Source organism: Ranitomeya variabilis, chromosome 3, assembly GCF_051348905.1.
Source record: "Ranitomeya variabilis isolate aRanVar5 chromosome 3, aRanVar5.hap1, whole genome shotgun sequence".
Taxonomy (NCBI): Eukaryota; Metazoa; Chordata; class Amphibia; order Anura; family Dendrobatidae; genus Ranitomeya; species Ranitomeya variabilis.
The window spans coordinates 310,635,241-310,662,835 of NC_135234.1; the positions used below are offsets into that span (position 1 = coordinate 310,635,241).

General features: G+C 44.0%; 1 protein-coding gene across 2 annotated transcripts in view; it reads right to left on the reverse strand.

Annotated features, from left to right (window-relative positions):
- The window catches only part of LOC143815892 (transcription elongation factor A protein 3-like), a 531,124-nt gene that overhangs the window by 446,436 nt on the left and 57,093 nt on the right, over positions 1-27,595 (reverse strand). For both annotated transcript variants that reach the window (XM_077295629.1, XM_077295627.1), the window contains exon 6: positions 15,171-15,236. In XM_077295629.1, coding sequence (XP_077151744.1) covers positions 15,171-15,236 — 66 coding nt within the window. The remainder of the gene's footprint in view (positions 1-15,170; positions 15,237-27,595) is intronic.

Genomic DNA, 27,595 nt, shown 5'->3' on the forward strand with positions numbered 1-27,595 from the left:
AAGTCCTTTATCTTTCCTTTTCATCTTCATCCAGAACAGACAGCCATCACTTCTTCCAGCCAGGGCTAATCTCTGCAGGAAATAACACAGTTATCTAAAGCTCCGCTTGCAGAACACATTATGTAATTTTTTCCCAAATTCTAAACTACATCAGATGAAGAAAAAAAGGTGACAGTGTCTATCTGCACAGTAACAGAACCTCCTCCCCCATTTAAAACAGTAACCACAAAAAATAAAATACATACATCACTGCAGTAATAATATCCCTTAATTAGCTCCTCTGGTAATAATATCGCCATCCTGGCCCCCTTGTGTGTCATTCCTGGCTCCAGCCATATGTTTTTCCATCCTGCCCTCATGAGTATCCATTCTACCCCATGTGATGTCCCATCCTGCCTCATCTGTCCCATGATCCTGCCCTATCCCATGATCCTTCCCCATCTGTCTCCATCATATCCATCCTGCCCAATGATCCTGCCCCATCTGTCTCCATCATATCCGTCCTTCCCCATGATCCTGCCCCATCTGTCTCCATCTTGCCCATGATCCTGCCCCATTTGTCTCCATCCAGCCCCATCTGTCTGTATCCTGCCCCATGTCTCCCATCCTGTCCCCATGTCTCCCATCCTACCCCTGTGTCTCCCATGATGTCCCGTGTCTCCCATGCTGTCCCGTGTCTCCCATGCTGCCCTGTGTCTCCCATGCTGCCCCATGTCTCCATTCTGCCCCATGTCTCCCATCCTGCCCCCTTGTCTCCATTCTGCCCCCTTGTCTCCATTCTGCCCCCATGTCTCCACTCTGCCCGTGTCTCCATCCTGCCCCTTTGCTCCATTCTGCCCCCTTGTCTCCATTCTGCCCCTTGTCTCCATTCTGCCCTGTATCTCCATTCTGCCCCCTTGTCTCCATTCTGCCCCTTGTCTCAATTTTGCCCTTGTGTCTCCATCCTGCCCCCATGTCTGCATTCTGTCCCCGTGTCTGCATTCTTCCCCCGTGTCTGGATTCTGCTCCGTGTCTTCATTCTGCCCCCGTGTCTCCATTCTGCCCCCATGTCACCATTCTGCCCCGTGTCTCCATTCTGCCCCCGTGTCTCCATTCTGCCCCGTCTCTCCATCCTACCCCCTTGTCTCCATTCTTCTCCCATGTCTCCTATCCTTTACCCTGTCTCCATTCTGCCTCCATGTCTCAATTCTGCCCCCATGTTTCCCATCCTACACCTTGTCTCCATTCTTCCCCCTTGTCTCCTATCCTTCCCCCTGTCTCCATTCTGCCCCGTGTCTCCATTCTGCCCCATGTCTTCATTCTGCACTGGGCAGGATGGAGACACATAGTCCATGTGTCCCCATCCTGCCAGTGAAACACATTGTGGCTTGCCACTTTCAATAAAAATAAAAAAATAAATAAAAATCTCTCCTTACCTTGCCGTTCTCCTGCGGCAACGATCCTTCCCGGCGTTTCATGCACTGCAGTGCGCACTCGCTGGCGAATGACAATGATGTCATACGCTATGCGCGCTGATGTCAGCTGCCAAGCCCGATTGGCTGGCGGTTTTAACTATTGCACAGGCCCGCAAGGCAATAGAGTTTTGCACGCAGGTTCAGTTACTGCTTTTCCAGAATCCTGCTGCTGGTGCCTGGGCCCGGGCCCGATGAGCAGAAGAGACAGGGCCCAATGCGGGCCCCCTCTGCCCACCGGGCCCCATACGCCAGTCAGGGCAGTAATGCCCTGATGGCGGCCCTGAAACCATGCATTGGTACTTTTGGCAGTGTGGACAGGTGCCAAGTCCTGCTAGAGAATGAAATTTCCATCTCCAAAAAGCTGCACTTACTTTGGTCTTGATAAAACTAAGTACACCTACACCAGCAGATGACATGGCTCCCCAAGCCATCACTGATTGTGGAAACTTCACACTAGACCTCAAGCAGCTTGGATTGTGTTCCTCTCCACTCTTCCTCCAGACTCTGGGACCTTTATTTCCAGATGAAATGAAAATTTACTTTCATCTGAAAACACCACCTTGGACCACTGAGCAACAGTCCAGTTCTTTTTTCCCTTAGCCCAGGTAAGACGCTTCTGGCGTTGTCTATTGGTCATAAGTGGCTTGACACAAGGATTGCGACACTTGCAGCCCATGTCCTGGATATGTCTGTGTGTGTCGTGGCTCTTGAAGCAATAACTCCAGCAGCAGTCTACTCCTTGTGAATTTTTGAATGGCCTTTTCTCAACAATCCTTTCAAGGCTGCGGTTATCCCGGTTTCTTGTGCTCCTTTTTCTTTTACACTTTTTTCTTCCACTCAATTTTCCATTAATGCTTGGATACAGCACTCTGTGAACAGACATTTTCTTTAGCAATTAAATTTTGTGGCGGCTTACCCTCCTTGTGGAGTGTATCAATAAATGCCTTTTGGACATCTGTCAAGTCACCAGTCTTCACCATGATTGTGGAGCCTACTGAAACAGACTAAGAGACCTTATAAATGCTTAGTAAGCTTTTTTGCAGGTGTTTTTTGTTAATTATTCCAATTTACTGAGATAGTGACTTTTGGGTTTTCATTGGCTATAAGCCATAATCATCAACATTAACAGAAATAAACACTTGAAATAGATCACTCTGTTTGTACTGACTCTACATAATATATGAGTTTCACTTTTTGTATTGAAGAACTGAAATAAATTAACTTTTTGATGATATTCTAATTTTGTGAGAAGGACCTGTGTCTCATCAGTAGCAGCCTCCATCTCTGATCTCCGTAAAGGGAAAGGTTGTCTTCACTGAATAAGGATTTTACCCCAGAATTGAGAATTTGGATAATGACTGATCAAGTCTGGCAGAGAAAACAGCAGATTTCTCTGATAAGATTTACTACAAAGTTGCTTATTTTCAGATGTACTGTTGATCTATGAAATAAAAATTAAAACAATGGTTATTGTTTAAGCTTTAATAAACAAAATGTGTTACATGGCCCCAAATGTTGGGACTCTTGATATTGTTCCAGAAAATGAAGTATTTCTCCAAGAAAATTGTTGCAATTACACATGTTTTGTCATAGGAAATAACCTTTGTGTGTATTGGAACAACACAAAAAAATGAAAAAAAGGCAAATTGGACATCATTTCAAAAAAATAATACAAAAATGACCAAGACAAGACACCTTTCAGAAATTGTGGGTTAACAACTTTGTTTCAAGCATGTGATGCGCATTCAAATTCACCTGTGATAAGTAACAGGTGTGGGTAATATTAAAATCACACCTGAAACCAGACAAAAAGGGGAGAAGTTGAATTAATCTTTGCATTGCTTGCCTGTGTGTGCCACACTAAGTATGGAGAACAGAAAGAGAAGAGAACTGTCTGAGGACTTGAGAAACAAAATTATTGAAAGATATCAACAAGTTTACAAGTCCATGTCCAGTGATCTTCATGCTCCTTTGTCCACAGTGCGCAACATAACAACAAAATCAAAAAGCTGACAACCCATGTCATTGTAGATAATCTGCCTGGAGGTGGACGTCAGAGAAAAATTGATGAAAGGTTGTAACACATGATAGTCTGGATTATGGATAAGCAGACCTGTTATGATCCTAGTGGCTTAGGATCACAAATCTAACCAGCTAAGTAGAAAATAATAGGACGAGCTCTGGGGATGTGGTAACTGGACTAACCGCAAACCTGATCCTAACCGCACACACTATAGGCAGCCGTGGAACGTTTCCTGAAATCCTAGACGTCTCTTCACGGCCTGAGAAACTGACTACCCCTAAAGAGAAAGTAAAGACCTCACTTGCCTCAGAGAAATCCCCCAGAGATATAGAAGCCCCCCACAAATAATAACGGTGAGTTAAGAGGAAAAGACAAACGCAGAGATGAAACAGGTTAAGAAATGAGGCCCGCTAACGCTAGATAGCAGAAAATAGCAAGGGATCTGTGCGGTCAGTAAAAAACCCTATGCAAAAATATCCACGCAGAGAATGCGAGAACCCCCACACCAACTAACGATGTGGGGGGAGCAACTCAGCACCCCAGAGCACCAGCAAGCAGGGAAATCACATATTAGCAAGCTAGACAAAAACTCATCATATACTAGGAAACATCTTGAACACAGATGAGCAAAAATAAGCAAACAGAACTTAGCTTCTCTTGGAGAGACTGATAACAGATGTAGACAGGAGCAATCAGAATAGCACTGAATACAACGGCAACAGGCAAGGAATGAAGGACCAGGCGGATTAAATAGGAAACCTAACTAGCAGATGACGAGACAGCTGATCCTGCCAGAAACCTGCAAAATAACAAAAAGAGCCACCAGGAGGAGCCCAAAGAGAGAACTCACACAGTACCACTCATGACCACAGGAGGGAGCCCGGAAACAGAGTTCACAACAGTACCCCCCCTTGAGGAGGGGTCACCGAACCCTCACCAGAACCCCCAGGGCGATCAGGGTGAGCCACATGGAAGGCACGAACCAAATCGGCCGCATGAACATCAGAGGCGACAACCCAGGAATTATCCTCCTGACCATAGCCCTTCCACTTAACCAAATACTGAAGCCTCCGTCTTGAAATACGAGAATCCAAGATCTTCTCCACCACGTATTCCAATTCTCCCTCAACCAGCACCGGAGCAGGAGGCTCAACAGAAGGAACCACAGGCACCACATACCTCCGCAACAAAGACCTATGTAACGCATTATGGATGGTAAACGATGCCGGGAGGTCCAAGCGAAATGACACAGGGTTGAGGATTTCCAAAATTTTATAAGGACCGATAAAACGAGGTTTAAACTTAGAAGAAACCTTCATAGGAACATAACGAGAAGACAACCACACCAAATCCCCCACACGAAGTCGGGGACCCACACAGCGACGACGGTTAGCAAAGCGCTGAGCCTTCTCTTGTGACAACATCAAATTGTCCACCACATGGTTCCAAATCTGCTGCAACCTATCCACCACAGAATCCACCCCAGGACAGTCCGAAGACTCAACCTGACCCGAGGAAAAACGAGGATGAAAACCAGAATTACAAAAAAAAGGCGAAACCAAAGTAGCCGAACTAGCCCGATTATTAAGGGCAAACTCGGCCAATGGCAAAAAAGTCACCCAATCATCCTGGTCAGCAGAAACAAAACATCTCAAATAAGTTTCCAAGATCTGGTTAGTTCGCTCGGTTTGGCCATTCGTCTGAGGATGGAAGGCCGACGAAAAAGACAAATCAATGCCCATCTTAGCACAAAAGGACCGCCAAAATCTGGACACAAACTGGGATCCTCTGTCAGACACAATGTTTTCAGGGATGCCGTGCAGACGAACCACATTCTGAAAAAATAACGGAACCAAATCGGAGGAAGAAGGCAACTTAGGCAAGGGCACCAAATGGACCATTTTAGAAAAACGATCACAAACCACCCAGATGACAGACATTCTCTGAGAGACCGGAAGATCCGAAATAAAATCCATGGAAATATGCGTCCAAGGCCTCTTAGGAACCGGCAAAGGCAAAAGCAAACCACTGGCACGAGAACAGCAAGGCTTAGCCCGAGCACAAATCCCACAGGACTGCACAAAGGAACGCACATCCCGCGACAAGGAAGGCCACCAGAAGGATCTAGCCACCAAATCTCTGGTACAAAAAATCCCAGGATGACCCACCAACACTGAAGAATGGACCTCGGAAATAACTCTGCTGGTCCATCTATCTGGGACAAACAGTCTCTCTGATGGACAACGGTCAGGTCTATCTGCCTGAAATTCCTGTAACACCCGTCGCAAATCTGGGGAAATGGCAGACAAAATTACCCCCTCTTTGAGGATACCAACCGGCTCAGAAACTCCAGGGGAGTCAGGCACAAAACTCCTAGAAAGAGCATCAGCCTTCACGTTCTTCGAACCAGGAAGGTACGAGACCACAAAATCGAAACGTGAGAAAAACAACGACCAACGAGCCTGTCTAGGATTCAACCGCTTGGCCGACTCAAGATAAATCAAATTTTTATGATCAGTCAAGACCACCACACGATGCTTAGCTCCCTCTAGCCAGTGTCGCCACTCCTCAAATGCCCACTTCATTGCCAACAACTCCCGATTACCAACATCATAATTTCGTTCAGCCGGCGAAAATTTTCTTGAAAAGAAGGCACATGGCTTCATCACAGAGCAATCAGAGCTTCTCTGTGACAAAACAGCCCCTGCTCCAATTTCAGAAGCATCAACCTCGACCTGGAAGGGAAGAGAGACATCTGGCTGACATAAAACTGGAGCCGAAGAAAACCGGCGCTTCAGCTCCTGAAAGGCCTCAACGGCCGCAGGAGACCAGTTAGTCACATCAGAACCCTTCTTGGTCAAATCCGTCAAAGGTTTAACCACACCAGAAAAATTAGCAATGAAGCGATGGTAAAAATTAGCAAAACCCAAGAACTTCTGAAGACTCTTAACCGATGTAGGTTGAGTCCAATCATGAATAGCCTGGACCTTGACTGGGTCCATCTCAATAGAAGAAGGAGAAAAAATAAAGCCCAAAAAGGAAACTTTCTGGACTCCGAAGAGACATTTGGAACCCTTCACAAACAAGGCATTGGCACGCAGGACCTGAAATACCATCCTGACCTGCTTCACATGGGATTCCCAATCATCTGAAAATACCAAAATATCATCCAGATACACAATCATAAATTTATCCAGATATTCTCGGAAGATATCGTGCATGAAGGACTGAAACACAGAAGGGGCATTAGAAAGTCCAAAAGGCATCACCAAGTACTCAAAATGGCCTTCGGGCGTATTAAATGCTGTTTTCCATTCATCGCCCTGTTTTATACGCACAAGATTATACGCACCGCGAAGATCTATCTTGGTGAACCAACTAGACCCCCTAATCCGAGCAAACAGATCAGACAACAATGGCAAGGGATACTGGAATTTGACCGTGATTTTATTTAGAAGGCGATAATCTATACAGGGTCTCAAAGAACCATCCTTCTTGGCCACAAAAAAGAATCCCGCACCAAGAGGGGACGAGGAGGGGCGAATATGTCCCTTCTCCAAAGACTCCTTTACATAGCTCCGCATAGCGGCATGCTCTGGTACAGACAAATTAAACAGTCGTCCCTTAGGGAACTTACTACCAGGAATCAAATTTATAGCACAATCACAATCCCTATGAGGAGGTAGGGCACTGGATTTGGGCTCATCAAATACATCCTGGTAGTCCGACAAAAACTCAGGGACTTCAGAAGGAGTAGAGGAAGCAATTGATACCAAGGGAGCATCGCAATGAATTCCCTGGCAACCCCAACTCAACACAGACATAGCTTTCCAATCCAGGACTGGATTATGAGCCTGCAACCATGGCAGACCCAACACGACAACGTCATGCAAATTATATAACACAAGAAAGCGAATCACCTCCTGATGTGCAGGAGTCATACACATGGTCACTTGAGTCCAGTATTGAGGTTTATTCTTGGCCAATGGTGTAGCATCAATTCCCTTCAATGGAATAGGGAACTGTAATGGCTCAAGGATAAAACCACAGCGCTTGGCAAATGACAAATCCATCAGATTCAGGGCGGCACCTGAATCTACAAAAGCCATAACTGAGTAGGATGACAGAGAGCAAATCAAAGTAACAGACAAAATGAATTTAGGCTGTACAGTACCAATGGTGACAGATCTAGCAAAGTTTTTTGTGCGCTTAGAGCATGCTGAGATTACATGAGCTGAATCACCACAGTAAAAGCACAACCCATTCTGACGTCTATGATTTTGCCGTTCCATTCTGGTCAGAATCCTATCACATTGCATAGCCTCAGGTTTCTGTTCAGAAAACACCGCCAGATGGTGCGCAGGTTTGCGCTCCCGCAAACGCCGATCAATCTGAATGGCCAAAGCCATTGACTCATTCAGACTCGCAGGCGTGGGGAACCCCACCATAACATTCTTAATGGCTTCAGAAAGACCTTCTCTGAAATTTGCAGCCAGGGCACACTCATTCCATTGAGTAAGCACCGACCATTTCCGAAATTTTTGACAATACACCTCAGCTTCATCCTGACCCTGAGAGAGAGCCAGCAATGCCTTTTCTGCCTGGTTCTCCAGATTAGGTTCCTCATAAAGCAATCCAAGCGCCAGAAAAAACGCATCCACATTCAGCAATGCAGGATCTCCTGGCGCCAGGGAGAAGGCCCAATCTTGAGGGTCGCCGCGTAACAGAGAGATAACAATTCTAACTTGCTGAGCGGAATCACCAGAGGAACGAGGTCTCAAAGAAAGAAATAATTTACAATTATTCTTAAAATTCAGAAACCTAGATCTATCTCCAGAAAAAAACTCAGGAATAGGTACTTTTGGCTCAGACATAGGACTGTGAACAACAAAATCCTGAATGCTTTGTACCCTGGCAGCAAGATGATCCACACTAGAAGTCAGACTCTGAATATCCATGTCTGCAGCAGAACTCAAAGCCACCCAGAGATTAAGGGGAGGAGAGAAGCAGGACAGACTGCAGAGCAGAAAAAAAAAAATTGAACTCAGGATTTCTCTTATCCCACTTTTGCGATGCATTTAACAATTTTGGCCTGTTGCACTGTTATGATCCTAGTGGCTTAGGATCACAAATCTAACCAGCTAAGTAGAAAATAATAGGACGAGCTCTGGGGATGTGGTAACTGGACTAACCGCAAACCTGATCCTAACCGCACACACTATAGGCAGCCGTGGAACGTTTCCTGAAATCCTAGACGTCTCTTCACGGCCTGAGAAACTGACTACCCCTAAAGAGAAAGTAAAGACCTCACTTGCCTCAGAGAAATCCCCCAGAGATATAGAAGCCCCCCACAAATAATAACGGTGAGTTAAGAGGAAAAGACAAACGCAGAGATGAAACAGGTTAAGAAATGAGGCCCGCTAACGCTAGATAGCAGAAAATAGCAAGGGATCTGTGCGGTCAGTAAAAAACCCTATGCAAAAATATCCACGCAGAGAATGCGAGAACCCCCACACCAACTAACGATGTGGGGGGAGCAACTCAGCACCCCAGAGCACCAGCAAGCAGGGAAATCACATATTAGCAAGCTGGACAAAAACTCATCATATACTAGGAAACATCTTGAACACAGATGAGCAAAAATAAGCAAACAGAACTTAGCTTCTCTTGGAGAGACTGATAACAGATGTAGACAGGAGCAATCAGAATAGCACTGAATACAACGGCAACAGGCAAGGAATGAAGGACCAGGCGGATTAAATAGGAAACCTAACTAGCAGATGACGAGACAGCTGATCCTGCCAGAAACCTGCAAAATAACAAAAAGAGCCACCAGGAGGAGCCCAAAGAGAGAACTCACACAGTACCACTCATGACCACAGGAGGGAGCCCGGAAACAGAGTTCACAACACAGACCTAATCTAGTGCCAAAGAAATTCAAGCTGTCCTGCAAGCTCAAGGTGTATCAGTGTCAGCACAAACTATCCATCGACATTTGAATTAAATCAAACACTATGGTAGGAGACTCAGGAGGACCCCACTGCTGCCACAGACACATAACAAAACTAGACTGAAGTTTGCCAAAATGAATGCGAGCAGACCAAAATCCTTCTGGGAAAGCATTTTTTTTTTTTACAGATGAGAAACAAAATAGAGCTTTTTGATAAAGCACATCATTCTACTGCTTACCAAAAACAGAAGGAGTACAATACCTGCAGTCAAACATGGTGGAGGTTCAAAGATGTTTTGAAGTTGTTTTCCTGCCTCTGGAATTGGGTGCCTTGACTAATTGGGTGACATGAAATCTGAAGATTCTTAAAGGATTTTGGGTAGCAATATAGTGTGCAGTGTCAGAAATCTGGATTTGCATCCCAGGCCATGATTCTTCCAGCAGAATAATGACCACAAATATACTACAATAAGCACCCAGATATGAATGGAAACAAAACACTGGAAAGTTCTTGAAGTGGCCAGCAATTAGTACTGATCTAAACCCCATTGAACACCTGTGGGGAGATCTTAAAATTGTTATTGGGAGAATAAAGGAAAGATATATATCTTGGTATCGTGTTAGCCAGTAGATAGAAAAATATTTAGAATTGAGAGTCCTCAGTGGTTGATACCTTTTAATGGCTAACTGAAAAGATGGTAACAAATTGCAAGCTTTTGAGACTACTCAGGTCTCTTGATCAGGCATAGACTAAAATAAATTCTGGAGAATCATATATTTAGGCACAACACATCACAGAAAAAAAAGATAAGACAGCTGACATGAAGAAGAATTACCATGAGTGATAAACAGTTATGTCCATAAATATTGGACCAGATCTTAGATAAGGATTGTTTTATTGTCCTCTGATTGGGGTCTGGTTCTGTTGTGATGACTCCACATGGTCTCAGGGGCAAATTACTTAGTTCCTTAGTTGATGTAAAAAGACATAAATCCATGCGACACATTCATTCCTGCACTAAGACTGTCAAAGGTCATCATCAGTTTATATTCCCATATTCTTCTGTCTCTTTGAGATTTGAAGTTACCTTTTAATACAAGTAATTTCATGTCCATAAAGTTATGATTGGGGAGACAAAAATGTATTGCCACAGGTAGATCCATTCTTTTTTCTCTTATTGTATGTCGATGAGAGTTCATTCTTGTTCTCAGTTTCTGCCCTGTCTCCACTACATACAGACCCCCAGTTGGACATTTAGTAAAAATAATTAGGTACACCGCATTAGAAGTGATGCAGCTGAAAGTACCTGGTATCTTGTAGTCCTGATGTGAATTGGGGATCTTTATCTTGTCCGTGGTCATTATAAATGGACAGGTTTTACATTTTTTTCTGATTGCAAGGAAAGGTACCTGCAGCTGTTGGAGAGGACAGGGAGCTTTTGACAATGATGCTTCTTAGATTTGGGGGCTGCCTAAAACACAGTAGTGGGGGATCTGGAAAAATGGATTGCAAGCGAGCATCATTTTCTAGTAAAGGTTGTAATTTCCATGCAGGTCCCTTTAGTACCTCCAGATTTGGATTGTAGGTACCCGGTTATTTTCTTCTTTAGCTTTGTAATGTGGCAGGTGATTCCTTGATATTCTGGTGGCTTTTGTAATCTGGTTTTCAATTGTTCTTGGATGGTAGCCCTGATTCAAAAAGGTCTTTCAGAGGCAATCAAGGTGTTTATCCCTATCCATTGGGTTGGAACATATACGATTGTATCTGATGGCTTGGTTGTAGACAATAGAGTTTTTTATGTGTTTTGGATGGAAACTGTCCCATTTAAGGTATGTTGGATGGTCAATTGGCTTCTGATACAGGGATGTCTCTATTTTATTGTTCTGCAGCTTAATGATAGTGTCCAAAAAGTTAATTTCAGTACATGAGTAGTTGAGTGTCAAGTTGATTGTGGGATGAAATTGATTAAACTGTTCATGGAATGTCTTTAGCTGTGGCACAGACTCCATCCAGATGATTAAAATGTCATCAATGTAGCAGTAGTAAGCCAGAGGCCTGATGGAACACGAGGACAAAAAGTCACTTTCAAGCTTGGCCATGAAAAGATTTGCATACTGTGGAGCCATTTTACTTCCCATTGCTGTGCCAGTCTCCTGTAGACAGATCTTGTTGTCAAATTCAAAGTAATTGTGGGTGAGGATGAAGTTTCACCACAGAATCTGCATCAGTCCCTGCGTTTTCCTGGAAGAATTTGCAGGCATTTAATCCATCCTTGTGTGGGATATTGTATTACAAAGATACCACATCCATGGTGGCCAGGATGGTTCCTTCTGGTAGAGGACCTATTGCTGATAGTTTATTCAATAGGTTAGTTGTGTCCTGAATGAAGCTGGGTGTATCCTTTACCAGGGGTTTAAGAATACCCTCTACCCATCCAGATACCTGCTCAGTAAGGGTGCCCACACATGAAATAATTGGTCTTCCTGGATTTCCAGATTTGTGTACTACTGATACATTGATGACATTTTAATCATCTGGACAGAGTCTGAGCCACAGCTAAAGACATTCCATGAACAGTTTAATCAATTTCATCCCTTTGTACTCCAATATCCCACACCAGGATGGATTAAATGCCTGAAAATTCTTCCTGGAAAATGCAGGGACTGATGTGGATTCTGTGGTGAAACTTATAAAATTCATCCACACCCACAATTACTTTGAATTTGACAACAAGATCTATCTACAGGAGAATGGCACAGCAATGGGAAGTAAAATGACTCCACAGTATGCAAATCTTTTCATGGCCAAGCTTCAAAGTGACTTTTTGTTTTCATGTCCCATCAGGCCTTTGGCCTACTACCGATACATTGATGACATTTTAATCATCTGGATCATATTGTCTACAGCCAAGCCATCAGATACAATCGTATATATGTTCCAACCCAATGGATAGGGATGAACACCTTGGTCGCCTCAGAAAGACCTTTTTGAATCAGGGCTACCATCCAAGAACAATTGAAAACCAGATTACAAAAGCCACCAGAATATCAAGGAATCACCTGCTACATTACAAAGCTAAAGAAGAAAATGATCGGGTGCCTCTAGTAGTCACCTACAATTCAAATCTGGAGGTGCTAAGGGGAGCTGCACGGAAATTACAACCTTTACTACAAAAAGATGTCCGCTTACAATCCATTTTTCCAGACCCCCCACTACTGTGTTTTAGGCAGCCCCCAAATCTAAGAAGCATCATTGTCAAAAGCTCCCTGTCCTCTCCAACAGCTGCAGGTACCTTTCCTTGCAATCAGAAAAAAATGTAAAACCTGTCCATTTATAATGACCATGGACAAGATAAAGATCCCCAATTCACATCAGGACTACAAGATACCAGGAACTTTCAGCTGCGTCACTTCGTCACTTCTAATGTGTTGTACCTAATTATTTGTACTAAATGTCCAACTGGGGGTCTGTATGTAGGGGAGACAGGGCAGAAACTGAGAACAAGAATGAACTCTCATCGCCATACAATAAGAGAAAAAAGAATGGATCTACCTGTGGCAATACATTTTTGTCCCTCAATCATAACATTATGGACATGAAATTACTTGTATTAAAAGGTAACTTCAAATCTCAAAGAGACACAAGAATATGGGAATATAAACTGATGATGACCTTTGACAGTCTTAGTGCAGGAATGAATGTGTCGCATGGATTTATGTCTTTTTACATCAACTAAGGAACTAAGTAATTTGCCCCTGAGACCATGTGGAGTCATCACAACAGAACCAGACCCCAAACAGAGGACAATAAAACAATCCTTATCTAAGAACTGGTCCAATATTTATGGACATAACTGTTTATCACTCATGGTAATTCTGCTTCACGTCACCTGTCTTATCCATGTTTTTTTTTCTGTGATGTGTTGTCTGCTTATAACTCATGGTAATTCTGGTTCATGTCACCTGTCTTATTCATGTTTTTGTTTTTTTCTGTGATGTGTTGTGCATAAATATGTGATTCTCCAGAATTTCTTTTAGTCTATGCCTGATGAAGAGACCTGAGTAGTCTCGAAATCTTACAATTTGTTACCATCTTTTCAGTTAGCCATTAAAAGGTATCAACCACTGAGCACTCTCAATTCTAAATATTTTTTCATTGGGAGAAGGCACCCTTCATATGAGAGAGATCTAAAGCAGTTTGCATACAGTGGTCTAAAATTCCTTTTAAGAGGTGTAAGAAGCTTGGTGATGGTAATAGGAAGCAAGTATTTATTACAAAGGGTATGCAACCAAATATTAAGTGGAGGGTGCCAACAATTTTGTCCTGCACATTTCAGGGGTTTTGTGTGAAATTATGTCCAATTTGCCTTTTTTTTTCAGCTTCTTTTGTGTTGTTACAATACACACACACACACACACACACACAAAGGAAAAAAACATGTGTATAGCAAAACATGTAATTGCAATAATTTTCTGGGAAAAAACCCTTAATTTTCCTGAACAAATTGAAGGGTGCTAACACTTTTCGCTATGACTGTAAATCTATAGATGTGCCAAATTTTTAAAACACTGTGTGATGTTGGATACATTTAGCTCAAGTAACAGCTATGCAGCATCAAGCAACACCAAAACAGACATAAAAAAAAGAATACTTGAATCAAGGGTTGAGAGCCTCGACTCCAGGTAACTGAAGTATGTTACAAATGTTAAACAGATTTTCCATACTAGAAAACTTGTCCCCAAACACTTTTATGCATATAAAATAGCAAACACAGTATTTACTCTCCTTTGGTCTAGTGATAGCTCTCCATAGCTCCTCCAATATCTATGCATTGGCTGCAGCGCTGTCTTTTATAACTAAAGCACACATCCCCACTGCAGCTAATCAATGAGCTGAATGGATCTCCTGATGAGAATGACAAGCCATTGAGCTAATTGATTGGTTGCAGTGGGGATGTGCGCAGTAGTCATTGACATCAACACTGCACCTAAAGCACAGCGATCGAAGCAGTGGTGGAGAGCTTTCACTGGACTCCAGGAGGGTGAATACCTGCAGGGTTGGTTATTTTATATCTATAAAAGCCTTTGGGGACAAGTTTTGATAATGAGAAAACCCTTTTAAGATTTGTTACATACTTCAGTTATCTGGAGCCTATGCTCTCAACCCCTGATACAAGTATTCCAGGTAGTACATGCTATGGTAAAATTGATTATGAGGGAATTTTTTATGTCGTCCATTTAGTTTGATGCTGCATAGCTGTCATTTGAGCCAAATATATCAAAGCATCATGCCATGTTTTATAAATTTGGCAAATCTTTAGCCATAACACACTTCTGTCTAGAGCTGTTTCTCCAATTTTTACTCTACTGGAATGGGAATTGTAACTTTTTAATAAGTTGCAACTTATTTACCCCATGTATATTTCAAAAGTGGCGTAAAATAAAAAAAAATACAAACTTTTGTGCAAGTGACTTTTTTTATGCCAGAAAACTAGTTCAAAGCCCTTGATAGGTTTATCCAAAAATATATTGCCAAATCATATTTCATTCTAAGCAATGCCTTATTTACACAATATTTAACAAGGCAGCTAAAGTGTCCAAAACATACCGTATAATAAAGGTGGTGTGAGGCATGCATATCAGTACAGAAATGTAGTATAAGGGACAAAAGAGATCTGGTGACCTTTTTATATGTGCACAGGAGATTACATGAAACAATAATGGAAAGGCTTTAGTTCTTTACCATTTGACTTTTGGCTCCTTGGTGGCAGGTTGCTGGCTAAGAGTCTGGGAGCTCTCAGAACAGGGACTGTATAAAAAAATGATAAATGAGAGTCTGTGATGGCTTGAAATGAAACATTTAAGCAAAGTTAATTATAGCTACTATTGGAAACAAGCTTAAATGAAGGCAATTGTAAACCAAATCAGTGACCAGAGGTGCAGACTCTCTAGATACTAGTGGGGCCCATAAGGTTACTATGACCCATTGGGTTTTGGACCCAAGTCCAATTAAAGTGAATCTGCCAGCATAATCAAACCTTCTAAACTGTCTATATTGGAATGTAGGTCATAGGAAGCTGAAGAACATTGTATCTGTGATCTGATGTCTTATTCCAGAGAAAACTACATTTTCGGAATATGTAAATGAGCTGTTTAGATATATGGGCCGAACTCATATCTGCATAAACATCGTTCTCCAGAGCTTATTTGAAATAAAAAAGAGGGAATTGCCACTGTGAGTCACGTAACTGACATGCAACAACAGCTCTCACCATTCTCCTGTGTTGCAACACTGGATGCCTCTGAGATAGAAGCTGAAGCTCTATAAGAGGACAACTGGAGAGGTGTCTAATGCTGTACTGTGTCAGTTATAATCAAGAAGTATCGTTTCTCCTTGCGGAGATTGACATGCAACTCAGAAGCGAAGCGTGAGGCTGCATGTATTGCTATGCGGCTGCATGCTCCGATCTGAGTGCTGGGTATTGACGTGCGAGACTCATCCGAGTTTCTTGCAGGTAAGTATGAGCCCTTAAAGCCGCAATGCTCCTCAGGGGAATATGCTAATTATAATCACACACAGCTCTACAGTGAGATCGGGAGAACAGTTTGTCAGCCATTACACATCACACTTGTAACTCTTTAATTTAAAATAATCTCTGAAGGCTGATTTTCACGACCAATAGATATTAACAGCTCATTTACATATTAAGCATATGTGGAATGTGGATTTCCTTGTAATAAGACATAAGATCGCAGACATCAAGGCATCATTTTATTCAGCTTCCTATGACTTACATACACATATAGACAGCTTAGAGGGTTTGATCCTACTGACAGATTCCCTTTAAGTATGGTTCTGTCTCTTATATTTTATTATTATTATTATTATTATTATTATTATTGTTGTTGTTATTATAGCAGCACCATTTATTCCTTGACGCGTTACCTTTGAAAAGGAAAAAGGAATGTAGTCAGCTTACCGGTCTTAAGACGAAATCCCCAGACCTGCCAACGCCCAGCACGGTTCGGGGTGAGCGCCCACAGCAAATGAAGACAAAAAGGGAAATGATCCAGCTGGAGGTGGAGACAGTTCAGACTTTGTGAGACTATATAAGACAACTAAAGCGATAAATAGTTCTTCAACAAGAAAAATCTTTACATAGCAAACACCTGGCACACCAGTGAGGAGGATCAACGTGTTTCAACTATGAAGTCTTACTCATGATCTACTTCATAGTTGAAACGCGTTGATCCTCCTCACTGGTGTGCCAGGTGTTTGCTATGTAAAGATTTTTCTTGTTGAAGAACTATTTATCGCTTTAGTTGTCTAATAAAGTCTCACAAAGTCTGAACTGCCTCCACCTCCAGCTGGATCATTTCCCTTTTTGTCTACCTTTGAAAAGGGGTATACATAGTAAGAAAAATAAGTACAATAATCTTGAACAAAACGGGTCACAAACTGCTACAAGAGGAGAGAGGACCCTGCAAGTAAGGGCTCACAATCTACAAGGGATGGTTGAGGATACAGTAGGTGAGGGTAGAGCTAGCAATGATAGAATGGTATCTGCAGTATGGTAGAATGATGGATACTGCAGATTTTAGGCCTGTCAGAAGAGCTAGGTCTTCTGGTTCCTTTTGAAGGTTTCCATGGTAGGCGAGAGTCTGATATGTTGGGGGAGAGATTTCCAGAGTAAGGGGTATGGATGCATGGGGGGAGGGAAGTAGAGAACAATATCTTGTGAGGATCGGTGGTTGTGGGCAGGTAAGTACTGGGAGACTAGGTCACAGATGTATGGAGGTGACAGGTTGTGGATGGCTTTATATGCCATGGTTAGAATTTTGAACAGAGTCTCTGGGCAATAGTGAGCCAGTGAAGGGATTGACAGAGAAGAGAGGCTGGGTAATAGCGGGGGGACAGGTGGATTAGCTGGGCAGCAGCGTTTAGGATAGATTGGAGGGGTGCGAGAGTGTTAGAGGGGAGGCCACAAACCAGGAAGCTAATAAGAGACAAAACAGAGAACAGGTAGGGTAAAATGCCACATGGTGTATACCAATACCGCACAGACGTGTAGGCAGACCAAGGGCGCACGGAGTCAAGGAGAAAAAACCTGCAGCTAATAATATGTAAAAAACAGGACTAGCACTCCCTATGGCACAAAAATGTGTGTGTATATATATATATATATATATATATATATATATATATATATATATATATATATACATATTACATGGGGGACACAAAATGCACAATGCAAAATACAATATAAAGTCTTAGTCCCACCTGTAAACATAAGGGTGAATGACCTCGGGGAGATCAAAACATCCAAAACCGCGGAGACACCATCACGTGTTTCTCAACGCAGTGATCCAGAACACTGCCCACATCCCTTATGGGAAATATGCAAATACATGTAGAAAAGCTGCGGAGACACCATCACGTGTTTCTCAACGCAAGCAATGAATAGCCAGGTCTTTCACCGGGAAGGAACAACCACGGGAAGGGCAGCATCCAATAAAGGAAAACCACCTATGCCAAAACATGGTATCCATCCACAGACAGCTGTTTTGGGGTATTTGCCCCTCATCAGTGTGGAGTAGGAAACTGGCTATTAGGAGCAGTGCCTGGTGAAAAGACTATAAACATAAGGGTGAATGACCTCCGGGAGATCAAAACATCCAACACCGCGGAGACACCATCACGTGTTTCTCAACGCAGTAATCCAGAACACTGCCCCCATCCCTTATGGGAAATATGCAAATGCATGTAGAAAAGCTGCAGAGACACCATCACGTGTTTCTCAACGCAAGCAATGAATAGCCAGGTATTTCACCGGGAAGGAAACAACCACGGGAAGGGCAGCATCCAATAAAGGAAAACCACTTATGACAAAACATGGTATCTATCCACAGACAGCTGTTTCGGGGTATTTGCCCCTCATCAGTGTGGAGTAGGAAACTGGCTATTAGGAGCAGTGCCTGGTGAAAAGACTATAAACATAAGGGTGAATGACCTCGGGGAGATCAAAACATCCAACACTGCGAAGACACCATCACGTGTTTCTCAACGCAGTGATCCAGAACACTGCCCCCATCCCTTATGGGAAATATGCAAATGCAGTCCCACCTGTAACATACCAAACATCGCAAAGTCCTGAAAATAGAGAAGAGTAAGCAGCTCTTAGTTACCTCATCAATAAAGTGCAAGATATGAGACTCCCAGGATCCGTGTGCCCACCCCGACGCGCGTTTTGGTCAAACACCTTCCTCAGGGGGCATGGTAAGATGTTACAAAAAGCCCAGCTTATATAGTGCCATGTACCGGAAATCATCCGGCGTAACCCGGAAGTGTACATCCGTCACCATAGAAACCCATAATGGTGATAGTGACCCCTACAACATAGCATATAAGGGTAGCGAACAGGACCAGAGTGGAATACCTGGGGGACACAGGTGCTACCTCCAGTTAGATGCTGGACACTTGGCAGCTGTCCCATCAGGACAAACATGTAAACAGATACAACAGAGATGGTGGTATGAGATATGAAGCTGACTCTGGTGAGGGAAGTCAGATTCTGGGCAGATGGGAGGAAGCTGGCTCCGGCACCTTTTGCATTGTCCAGGGGTACGGATGGCGAGTGGTGGAACGGGATGGCACTTGAGTATAAAGGTGCAGGTATCGTCTTAGGAAAGCCGAACAACTGGTCAGTGATATTCTGTGGAAACAAACAGTATAATCAGAGTACAAAACGGAATGCTATAACAGCGCAGTCAGAACTGAAACAGAACCAGAAATAGCAAGAGTAGATACTCGTTGCTCCGCCACCCTCTCTATGATGGAGGGGGCAGAAGTAGTAATCAGTGTGCTGCCATTGGTTAATTAAGATTTTCAAAAAATGCACTCTCTCCCTTTAAGTGACTGGTGGTAAGCATGCGCGTGACCTAAGCATTCTCCCTGGAGGCTTGCTGGCAGCCTGCCAGGAAGTTGGGGAGAGAGAAGCAGCAGCAGGACACCGAGGGACAGACAGAGAACGAGGATCCAGACAGGGACCTCGCAGAGGTACAAGAGCAGCCTCGGGAGCAAGAGCGGGTGAGGGACCAGAACTGGGTGCAGGGCCAGAACCGGGTGTAACAGTATCCCCCTCTTTACCCCCCTCTTTTTCAAGCCTGTTTGAAATCTTTTAAGAAGGAGAGGGGCCTGAATGTTCTCTTTAGGCTCCCAAGACCTCTCTTCAGGACCAAATCCCTTCCAGTCCACCAGGTAATAGGTCTTACCCCTTGCTTTGTTAGTGGCCAAGATATGCTTTACCTCAAAAACATCCTCAGAGACAGGATCTGGAGTGGTACCTGGGTCCTTAAAGAAGGAACTCAAAACTACTGGTTTGAGGCGGGAAACATGAAAGGAGTAGGCAATTTCAGTTTGTAAGAGACTGGGTTGATTTATCTCAAGACTTCAAAGGGCCCAATGAATTGGGGACCCAAATTGTAGGAAGGCAACTTTAGATGGATGTACTTGGAGGCGAGCCATACCTTGTCTCTGGGGCTAAAGGTGGGAGCATCCAGGCGTCTTTTGTCCGCATGCCTTTTCATATGTTGAAATGCTTTCTCCAAAACAGTCTTGGCATCTCTCCAAACTTTCGAGAAATTTTCGGTAAAGGTATAAGCTGCTGGAATGCCAGATGGTCCAGAGATAGGAAGAGGAATTCCGGGTTGGAGTCCAAACACAATCTGAAAGGGAGATTTTCCAGAAGATTCACTCACTTGGTTATTGTAGGAGAATTCCGCCCAGGGCAGAAACTCTACCCAGTCGTCGTGGTGTGCGCTGATGAAGTGGCACAGGAATCCGGCCAGGATTTGATTGGTCCTCTCCACTTGCCCACTGGATTGGGGATGGTATGCCGAAAAAAAAAATCCAGTTCTATTTTTACCAGTTTACACACCGCTCTCCAGAACTTTTAATAATAATAATCTTTATTTTTATATAGCACTAACAGTATGCACTAGGGTTGAGCGACTTTTATTTTTTTAGGATCGAGTCGGGTTTTGTGAAACCCGACTTTCTCAAAAGTCGGATCGTGTGAAATCGGCCGATTATTATGAAAAGTCGGGGGGCCTACCGAAACACGAAACCCAATGCAAGTCAATGGGGATTTTTTTTTCCTCTCTCTCTCTCTCTCCTCAGACAGTGTAAATTGCTATATTTCTCGGACTGTGTAAATCGCTACATCCAAAACGGTAAGATGGCGTTTATACCCCCACCCCCTGTGACGCCGCAGAAAGCAAGACGAGACCTATGTCATCATGCTGCCCACACTTGTTCATTGGCTGAAAAAATGGCAGTTAAAGCGTCATACGAAACGCGACTTTGGCGCGAAGATCGCCGACCGCATGGCCGATCCCACACTGGGATAGGCTCGGGTTTCACAAAACCCAACTTTGCCAAAAGTCAGCGACTTATGAAATTGACCGATCCGTTTTGCTCAACCCTAGTATGCACACATTATCATTGCTGTACCCCATGGGGCTCACAATCTAAATTCCCTATCAGTATGTCTTTGGAATGTGGGAGGAAACTAGAGTGCCCAGAGGAAACCCACACAAACACAGAGAGAACATACAAACTCTTTGCAGATGTTGTCCTTGGTGGGGTTTGAACCCAGGACCCAGGACTCCAGCGCTGCAAGGCTGCAGTGCTATCCACTGAGCCACCGTGCTGCCCCAACTTTGAGGTGAACTGGACGCCCCTGTCGGACACGATGTGGAAAGGAAATCCATGGAGAAGGAAGATGTGCTGAATGAAGTGATCTGCAAGATCAGGATCAGACAGGAGACTGTGTAGCAGAATGAAGTGAGCCATCTTAGAGAAGCGGTCCACCACAACCCATACCACTGAACAGCCGGAAGAAATAGGAAGATCCGTGATGAAATCCATCGCAATGTGCTGCCAGGGAGCGGACGGAATCGGAAGAGGCTGTAACCTACCGGCTGGTAGGTGTTTATCAATCTTTTTACGGGCACATGAAGGACAAGTTGCGACATACTCCTGGATATCTTTACCCATGGCAGGCCACCAGTAGTAATGGGTGATGAGTTGCTGAGTCTTTTTCTGACTTGGAAGAATGACCCCACCACAGGACACGATTGTGTTCCGAGGCGGTCATGAGAGTTTTCCCTGGGGAAAGCAGGGCAAGATCAATAGAGGCAACTGAAAGTAACCTTGAAGGTTCAATAATGTGCTGAGGTTCTTCTTCCAGCTCAGGAGGCAAAAAGGCTCTGGAGAGTGCATCTGCCTTGAAGTTTTTGTCCACTGGATGGAAATGAAGGACACAGTTAAAACGAGCAAAAAACAAGGCATGCCGGGCCTGACGGGGATTCAGCCTCTGTGTGGATTGGAGATAAGCAAGGTTTTTATGATCGGTGAATATGACTACCTGATGAAGAGCTCCCTCAAGAAGATGTCTCCATTCTTGCAAAGCTAATTTGAGAGCCAACAATTCCTGATCTCCAATGGAATATTTCCTTTCTGCAGGGGAAAAAAACCTTAGGAAAAAAACACACGAGATCATCCGACCGGTAGACGATTTCTGGGTGAGAACTGCTCCTGCACCTATGGAGGAAGTGTCTACCTCAAGAAAAAATTGCTCATTGGAATTCGGACAATGGAGAACGGGTGCGGAAGCGTAGGCCTTTTTGAGAGAAACAAAGGCCTCGTCTGCCTCGGAGGACCATTCCTTGGAGTTTACCCCTTTCTGGGTTAAAGCTGGGATGGGTGCCAGTTGGGTGGAAAAGTGTAGGATGAATTGTCGGTAGTAGCTGGCGAACCCCAGGAATCGTTGTTTGGCTTTTAGCCCAGACGGATGAGGTCACTTGAGGACGGCACACAACTTCTCTGGATCCATCTTTAATCCTGTGGAGGATACAATGTAATCGAGGAAAGGCAAAGAAGATTGTTCAAAGAGGCATTTCTCAAATTTGGCATAAAGCCTGTTCTCTCTGAGTATTTGAAGGACCAGACGCACTTGCCTCCGATGCGAGGCCAAGTCTGCAGAGAAGATCAGAATGTTGTCCAGGTAGACAATGACACAAGTATAGAGCAGGTCCCTGAAAATGTCATTAACAAATTCATGAAAGACCGGAGGTGCATTGCTTAGGCCAAACGGCATTACCAGGTATTCGCAGTGGCCATCACAGGTGTTGAAGGCTGTATTCCATTCATCTCCTCAGATTCGGATCAGGTTGTAGGCCCCTCTGAGATCCAATTTGGTAAAGATCTTGGCCCCTCAGAGACAATCAAACAGTTCTGAAATAAGAGGTCATGGAGATCTGTTTTTTATCGTGATCTGGTTTAGGCCCCGGTAGTCGATACACGGCCGCAGGGATCCGTCCTTTTTCTTCACAAAGAAGAATCCTGCTCCTGCCGGCGAAGATGACTTTCAGATAAATCCTCTTGCCAGGTTTTCTTGGATGTAGTCTGACATTGCCTGAGTTTTTGCTTGAGAAAGAGGATAAACTCCCCCGCGAGGGAGAGATGTTCCGGGGAGAAGATCTATCGGACAGTCATACGACCTGTGTGGAGGTAGTTTCTCAGACTTTTTTTCCCCAAAAACATCAGAGAAGGACCAGTAAGAGGAAGGTAACCCTGTCAAGGAAACTGGTTGGACCTAAGGTGAAATGGGGTGAATCCGGGTTAAGCATCGCTCCATGCAGCATCTCCCCAATGCAGAACCTCTCCTGTTCTCCAGTTTAGGACCGGTTCATGCATCTGAAGCCATGTTAGACCTAAAAGTAAGGGATGAGACAAACCTAGATACACATAAAAATGGATTCTTTCAGAATACATTAGACCTACCCAGAGTTCCACAGACTTGGTCTGAAACCCAACGGGCTCCGTCAGTAGTTTACCATCTACGGCGGTCACCCACAACGGATTAGGAAGACACTGGACTGGTATGCGATAATGATCCACAACCGCCTGCTGAATGAAGTTCCCTGCGGCTCCAGAATCCATCAGAGTTCAGAGAATTCTATTGCTCTCAAGGTCACAGTGACTGAGATTTGCAAAGATGGAGTGGAATGTTCTCTACCTAGAGTGGCCTCTCCAACTGAATCTAGGCACTGGAGTTTTCCAACCTCTTTGGACAGGTACGAATCAGGTGTTCAAGACTACCGCAGTAGAGACAACTTCCCTCTTTGCGAAGCGCCTCCTGGTGGCTGCTGGCCAAACTTACACGATCAACCTCCATGAGCTCAGGGGAAGAAGATGAGGTAGCCGACTTAGGTGAAGTAGAGCCTAAGTGGTAGGGCCTTTTGTCTCGTTTGATCTCCTTGGCACATTCCTGAAAACGCAAATCTATTCGATTTGCAAGGGAAATCAGGTCATCCAGGGTGGTAGGCCTGTCCCATCCCGCCAGCTCATTCTTGATTCTTCCCAACAAACCCTCCCAGAAGGTAGCCAGCAAGGACTCATTGTTCCAGGATAATTGGGACGAAAGAGTGCGGATCTGAACAGCATACTTAGCCACCATGAGCGTTCCTTGACGTAGGCAGAGCAGAGCTGAAACTGTCGACGTAACATGACCAGGTTCATCGAAGGTCCTGTGAAATGCTTCTAGGAAAGACTGGAGATCATTAACTTGAGGGTCCCCTCTCTCTTTCATAGAGGGTTCAGCTAGGCGAGGGCCTCTCTGGCAAGGTGTGACATTATGAAGCCCACCTTGGCTCGGTCAGAAGCAAACATATGACCCAGGATTTTGAAGTGCAGCATGCACTGATTGATGAAACCCCGACAATGAGTGGGGTCACCATGGAAGCGGGTGGGGGCTGCCAGGCAAGGACCTGTACTTGCCATGCAGGCGGGTACCTGGGTGCTGGTAGACGAGTCAGTTGAAGTCGGGGAAAGCAGGGAATCCATGCATGTAGACAAGCTGCGAAGATAAGTCATGATCTTATCCTGTTGATCCTTTAGATGGGTCATCTCTTGGCAAAGCTCCACATTCGAAGGTCTCTGGGATCCAGTGGGTACCATGGCCTGAGCAATTTGTAACGAATGGAAGTGGAGGCACAGATGATGAAGTTCACATTCATTTTGGGGGCTCCAAAGGGGGCGTAACTAGTGAGCCCCAGGTATCCGTAGTAAGATCCCTCGAACAAGACCAGAGTGGAATACCTGGGGGACACAGGTGCTACCTCCAGCTAGATCCCGGACACGTGGCAGCTGCCCCAGCGGGACAAACAGGTAAACAGATATAACAGAGATGGTGGAGTTGACCAGCGGATACTGGGTATGAGATATGAAGCTGGCTCTGGTGAAGGAAGTCTGATTCTGGGCAGATAGGAGGAAGCTGGCTCCGGCACCTTTAGCGTTGTCCAGGGGTACGGATGGTGAGTGGCGGAATGGGATGGCACTTGAGTATAAAGGTGCAGGTGTCATCTTAGGAAAGCCAAACAACTGGTCACTGATATTCTGCTGAAACAAACAGTATAATCAGAGTGCAAAACGGAATGCTATAACAGCGCAGTCAGAACAGAAACAGAACCGGAAATAGCAAGAGTAGATATTCATTGCTCCGCCACCCTCTCTATGACGGAGGGGCCAGAAGTAGTAATCAGTGTGCTGCCATTGGTTAACTGAGATTTTTTTAAAATGCATGCTGTCCCTTTAAGAGACTGGAGGTAAGCGTGCGCGTGACCTAAGATTTCTTCCTGGAGGCCTGCTGGCAGCATGCCAGGAAGTGGGGGAGAGAGAAGCAGCAGGACACGAAGGGACAGACAGAGAGTGAGGATCCAGACAGGGACCTCGCAGAGGTACAGGAGCAGCCTCGGGAACAGGAGCGGGTGAGGGACCAGCACTGGGTGTAACAGCTTCTGTATTGCGCTCCTGTGCGGGCATACTTTTCTGGGTAATGAATGGCAGGTCTTCTTTAGAGATGGTGGGATTTGTGTCCCATGTTTAATAGTTTTAGTTTCCTCTGGTGCTGAAGAGGTTAACAACCCTTTTAGTGCTGTCAAAAACATGCAGCTCTATTTCAGCTGCTTCTGATCTGGTCATTACCTCTTCCTATAAAAACTAGTCAGAACTTCTTGTCCCTGCAGGTAAAAGATTCATCTTCCTGTGCTGTGTGCTAAAGTTAAGTGGTTGAAGTAGAGCTGTTGTAGTAGTGTCCTGTGGTTTGCTGTAGTGCTTCTGGGTTTATCTCCTGATCCCTGTTCCCATTTATTTTATTCCTCCCTGTCCTTATCCTCCTCCCTATTGTTAGTTAGTGCTTTTGTATGATAGAGGTTTTCTGTTATCCCTGTTTTGTCTTTGTGTCTTGTTTACCTGGAGCATAGTAAGGTCAAAGACTTAGGCCTCCCTTTCTTTAAGAGTATCACCGGAACAGGGATAGTTAGGGTCCCAGTTCCAGGGACAGTTTGAGCTCCCCTTCCTTACCGAAGACTGACACAGCTTGACAGCAGTACTTTACTCTGCCCTAGTCGGGGGACACTGTGTGTGTGATGTAGGAAGAAGGGAGGCACAGGACCAAGACAGCAACGCCCATCAGATCCGACCGACCTGTAGGTGAGTACATGGTGACAGGTTCCTTTTAATACATCCCAGAACTGTGTTTCCCTTTTTTTGCCGCTCCATCACACTGTTGACTCATGTGCAGTTTGTGATCTATTTGTATACCCAAATCTTTCTTACACGTGCTGATGCTCAGTTCTATTCCTTCCATTCTATAGATGTAATTTTTGTTTTTCTTGCCTAGATGTAGAATCTTGCATTTCTCCCTGTTAAATACCATTCTATTAGTCTCTGTCAATTGGTCAAGCTTATCTAGATCCATCTGAATAATTTCTTCTGTAGTGTTACCTATCTTCCCTAGCTTTGCATTGTCTGCAAATTTCATTAGTGTACCTTCAGTTCCCTTACAGTACCTGGGGTCAGGACAGAGTTATCTGGTGATCCATGACATCAACTCAACCATATGACTTCTGGAAATCAGATCATTTTCCCTTTTAAGAGCATTATTTTTTTTAGCTATTTTTATTGTACTCGCATTTTAAATTTACAGAGTTGTTTTAAAATAATCACATTATATGATAACTAGATGGCAGCCCGATTCTAAAGAATCGGGAGTCTAGAATCCATATATACTTTATTTATTCAAATGTAAGAATAATACAATTAATAAATAATAGTAAGAAAGAACAAAAAATGGCTGCACTCACCAGCTCTTGACAATTCTTGTTATTTAAGGTACAGTTACACAGGATCCATGAACATGCTTATGAGGGGAGTGATGAAAGACATCAGACAACAACTTTGCGTGTTGTGGCAAATGCCACAACAACGGTTCTTTGCTTAAGAACAATAATGTAAATAATAAATAATATGTATCAATAACTATGTATATTGGTATGTTCTATGACATTTTAAAATATTTCATTATTATGTGGAAAAGCTCTTAGTACCCATACTGGCGCATACTTGTGTGCCCATCAGGTATTTTCACAGTAATTTTACATCTGATGGGTTGGTATGAAATGTTTTTAATCATCTCTTGGGCTTAGCTAAGCCTTCATTTTAAATAATTCTAATAAGTACAACAGAAATAAAAGCCTTTTTGTGTATCCAAATTTTTTGTGTTTATTTTTACAGAAGTGTAAAATTTAAGAAATCAACTTTCATAGTACACCGATGGGCTAATATAAGCATGCCCATCAACCACGTCACGGTAGCCTTTGAACTGATGGGTCCTAACTAACTGATTCCTATTTCTTAATACTCAAACCTCTTTCACATCTGCATGTTTCTGATATTTGCAGAAGTAATGTTAAAAACAATACAGCTTCCACACTTGGCACCAAAGAACTGACCTACAACACACTTTCAGCAAGTGCCATGCAATGTAGATGAAGCTTGGAGTTAACTTGCAGTAAATGCGGCAAACGCGGCTTCGACAATTGCATTAAATCCAGCCACAACAAAAACACTGGTAAGTGGAGATTTTGTGGCGAAAACTGCAGAAACCACATGTGCCGCACCTGCCGCAAGTGAAGTACAAATTCCGTATACATTGCATGCAACTTACAGCAAGAGTGGCGTGGGTCAGCCCTTAGGCAGGAAGTGCAGAAATAGCCTTTTTTCCACCATAAATTCTCCAAATAGCAGAAAAATGTTGATGT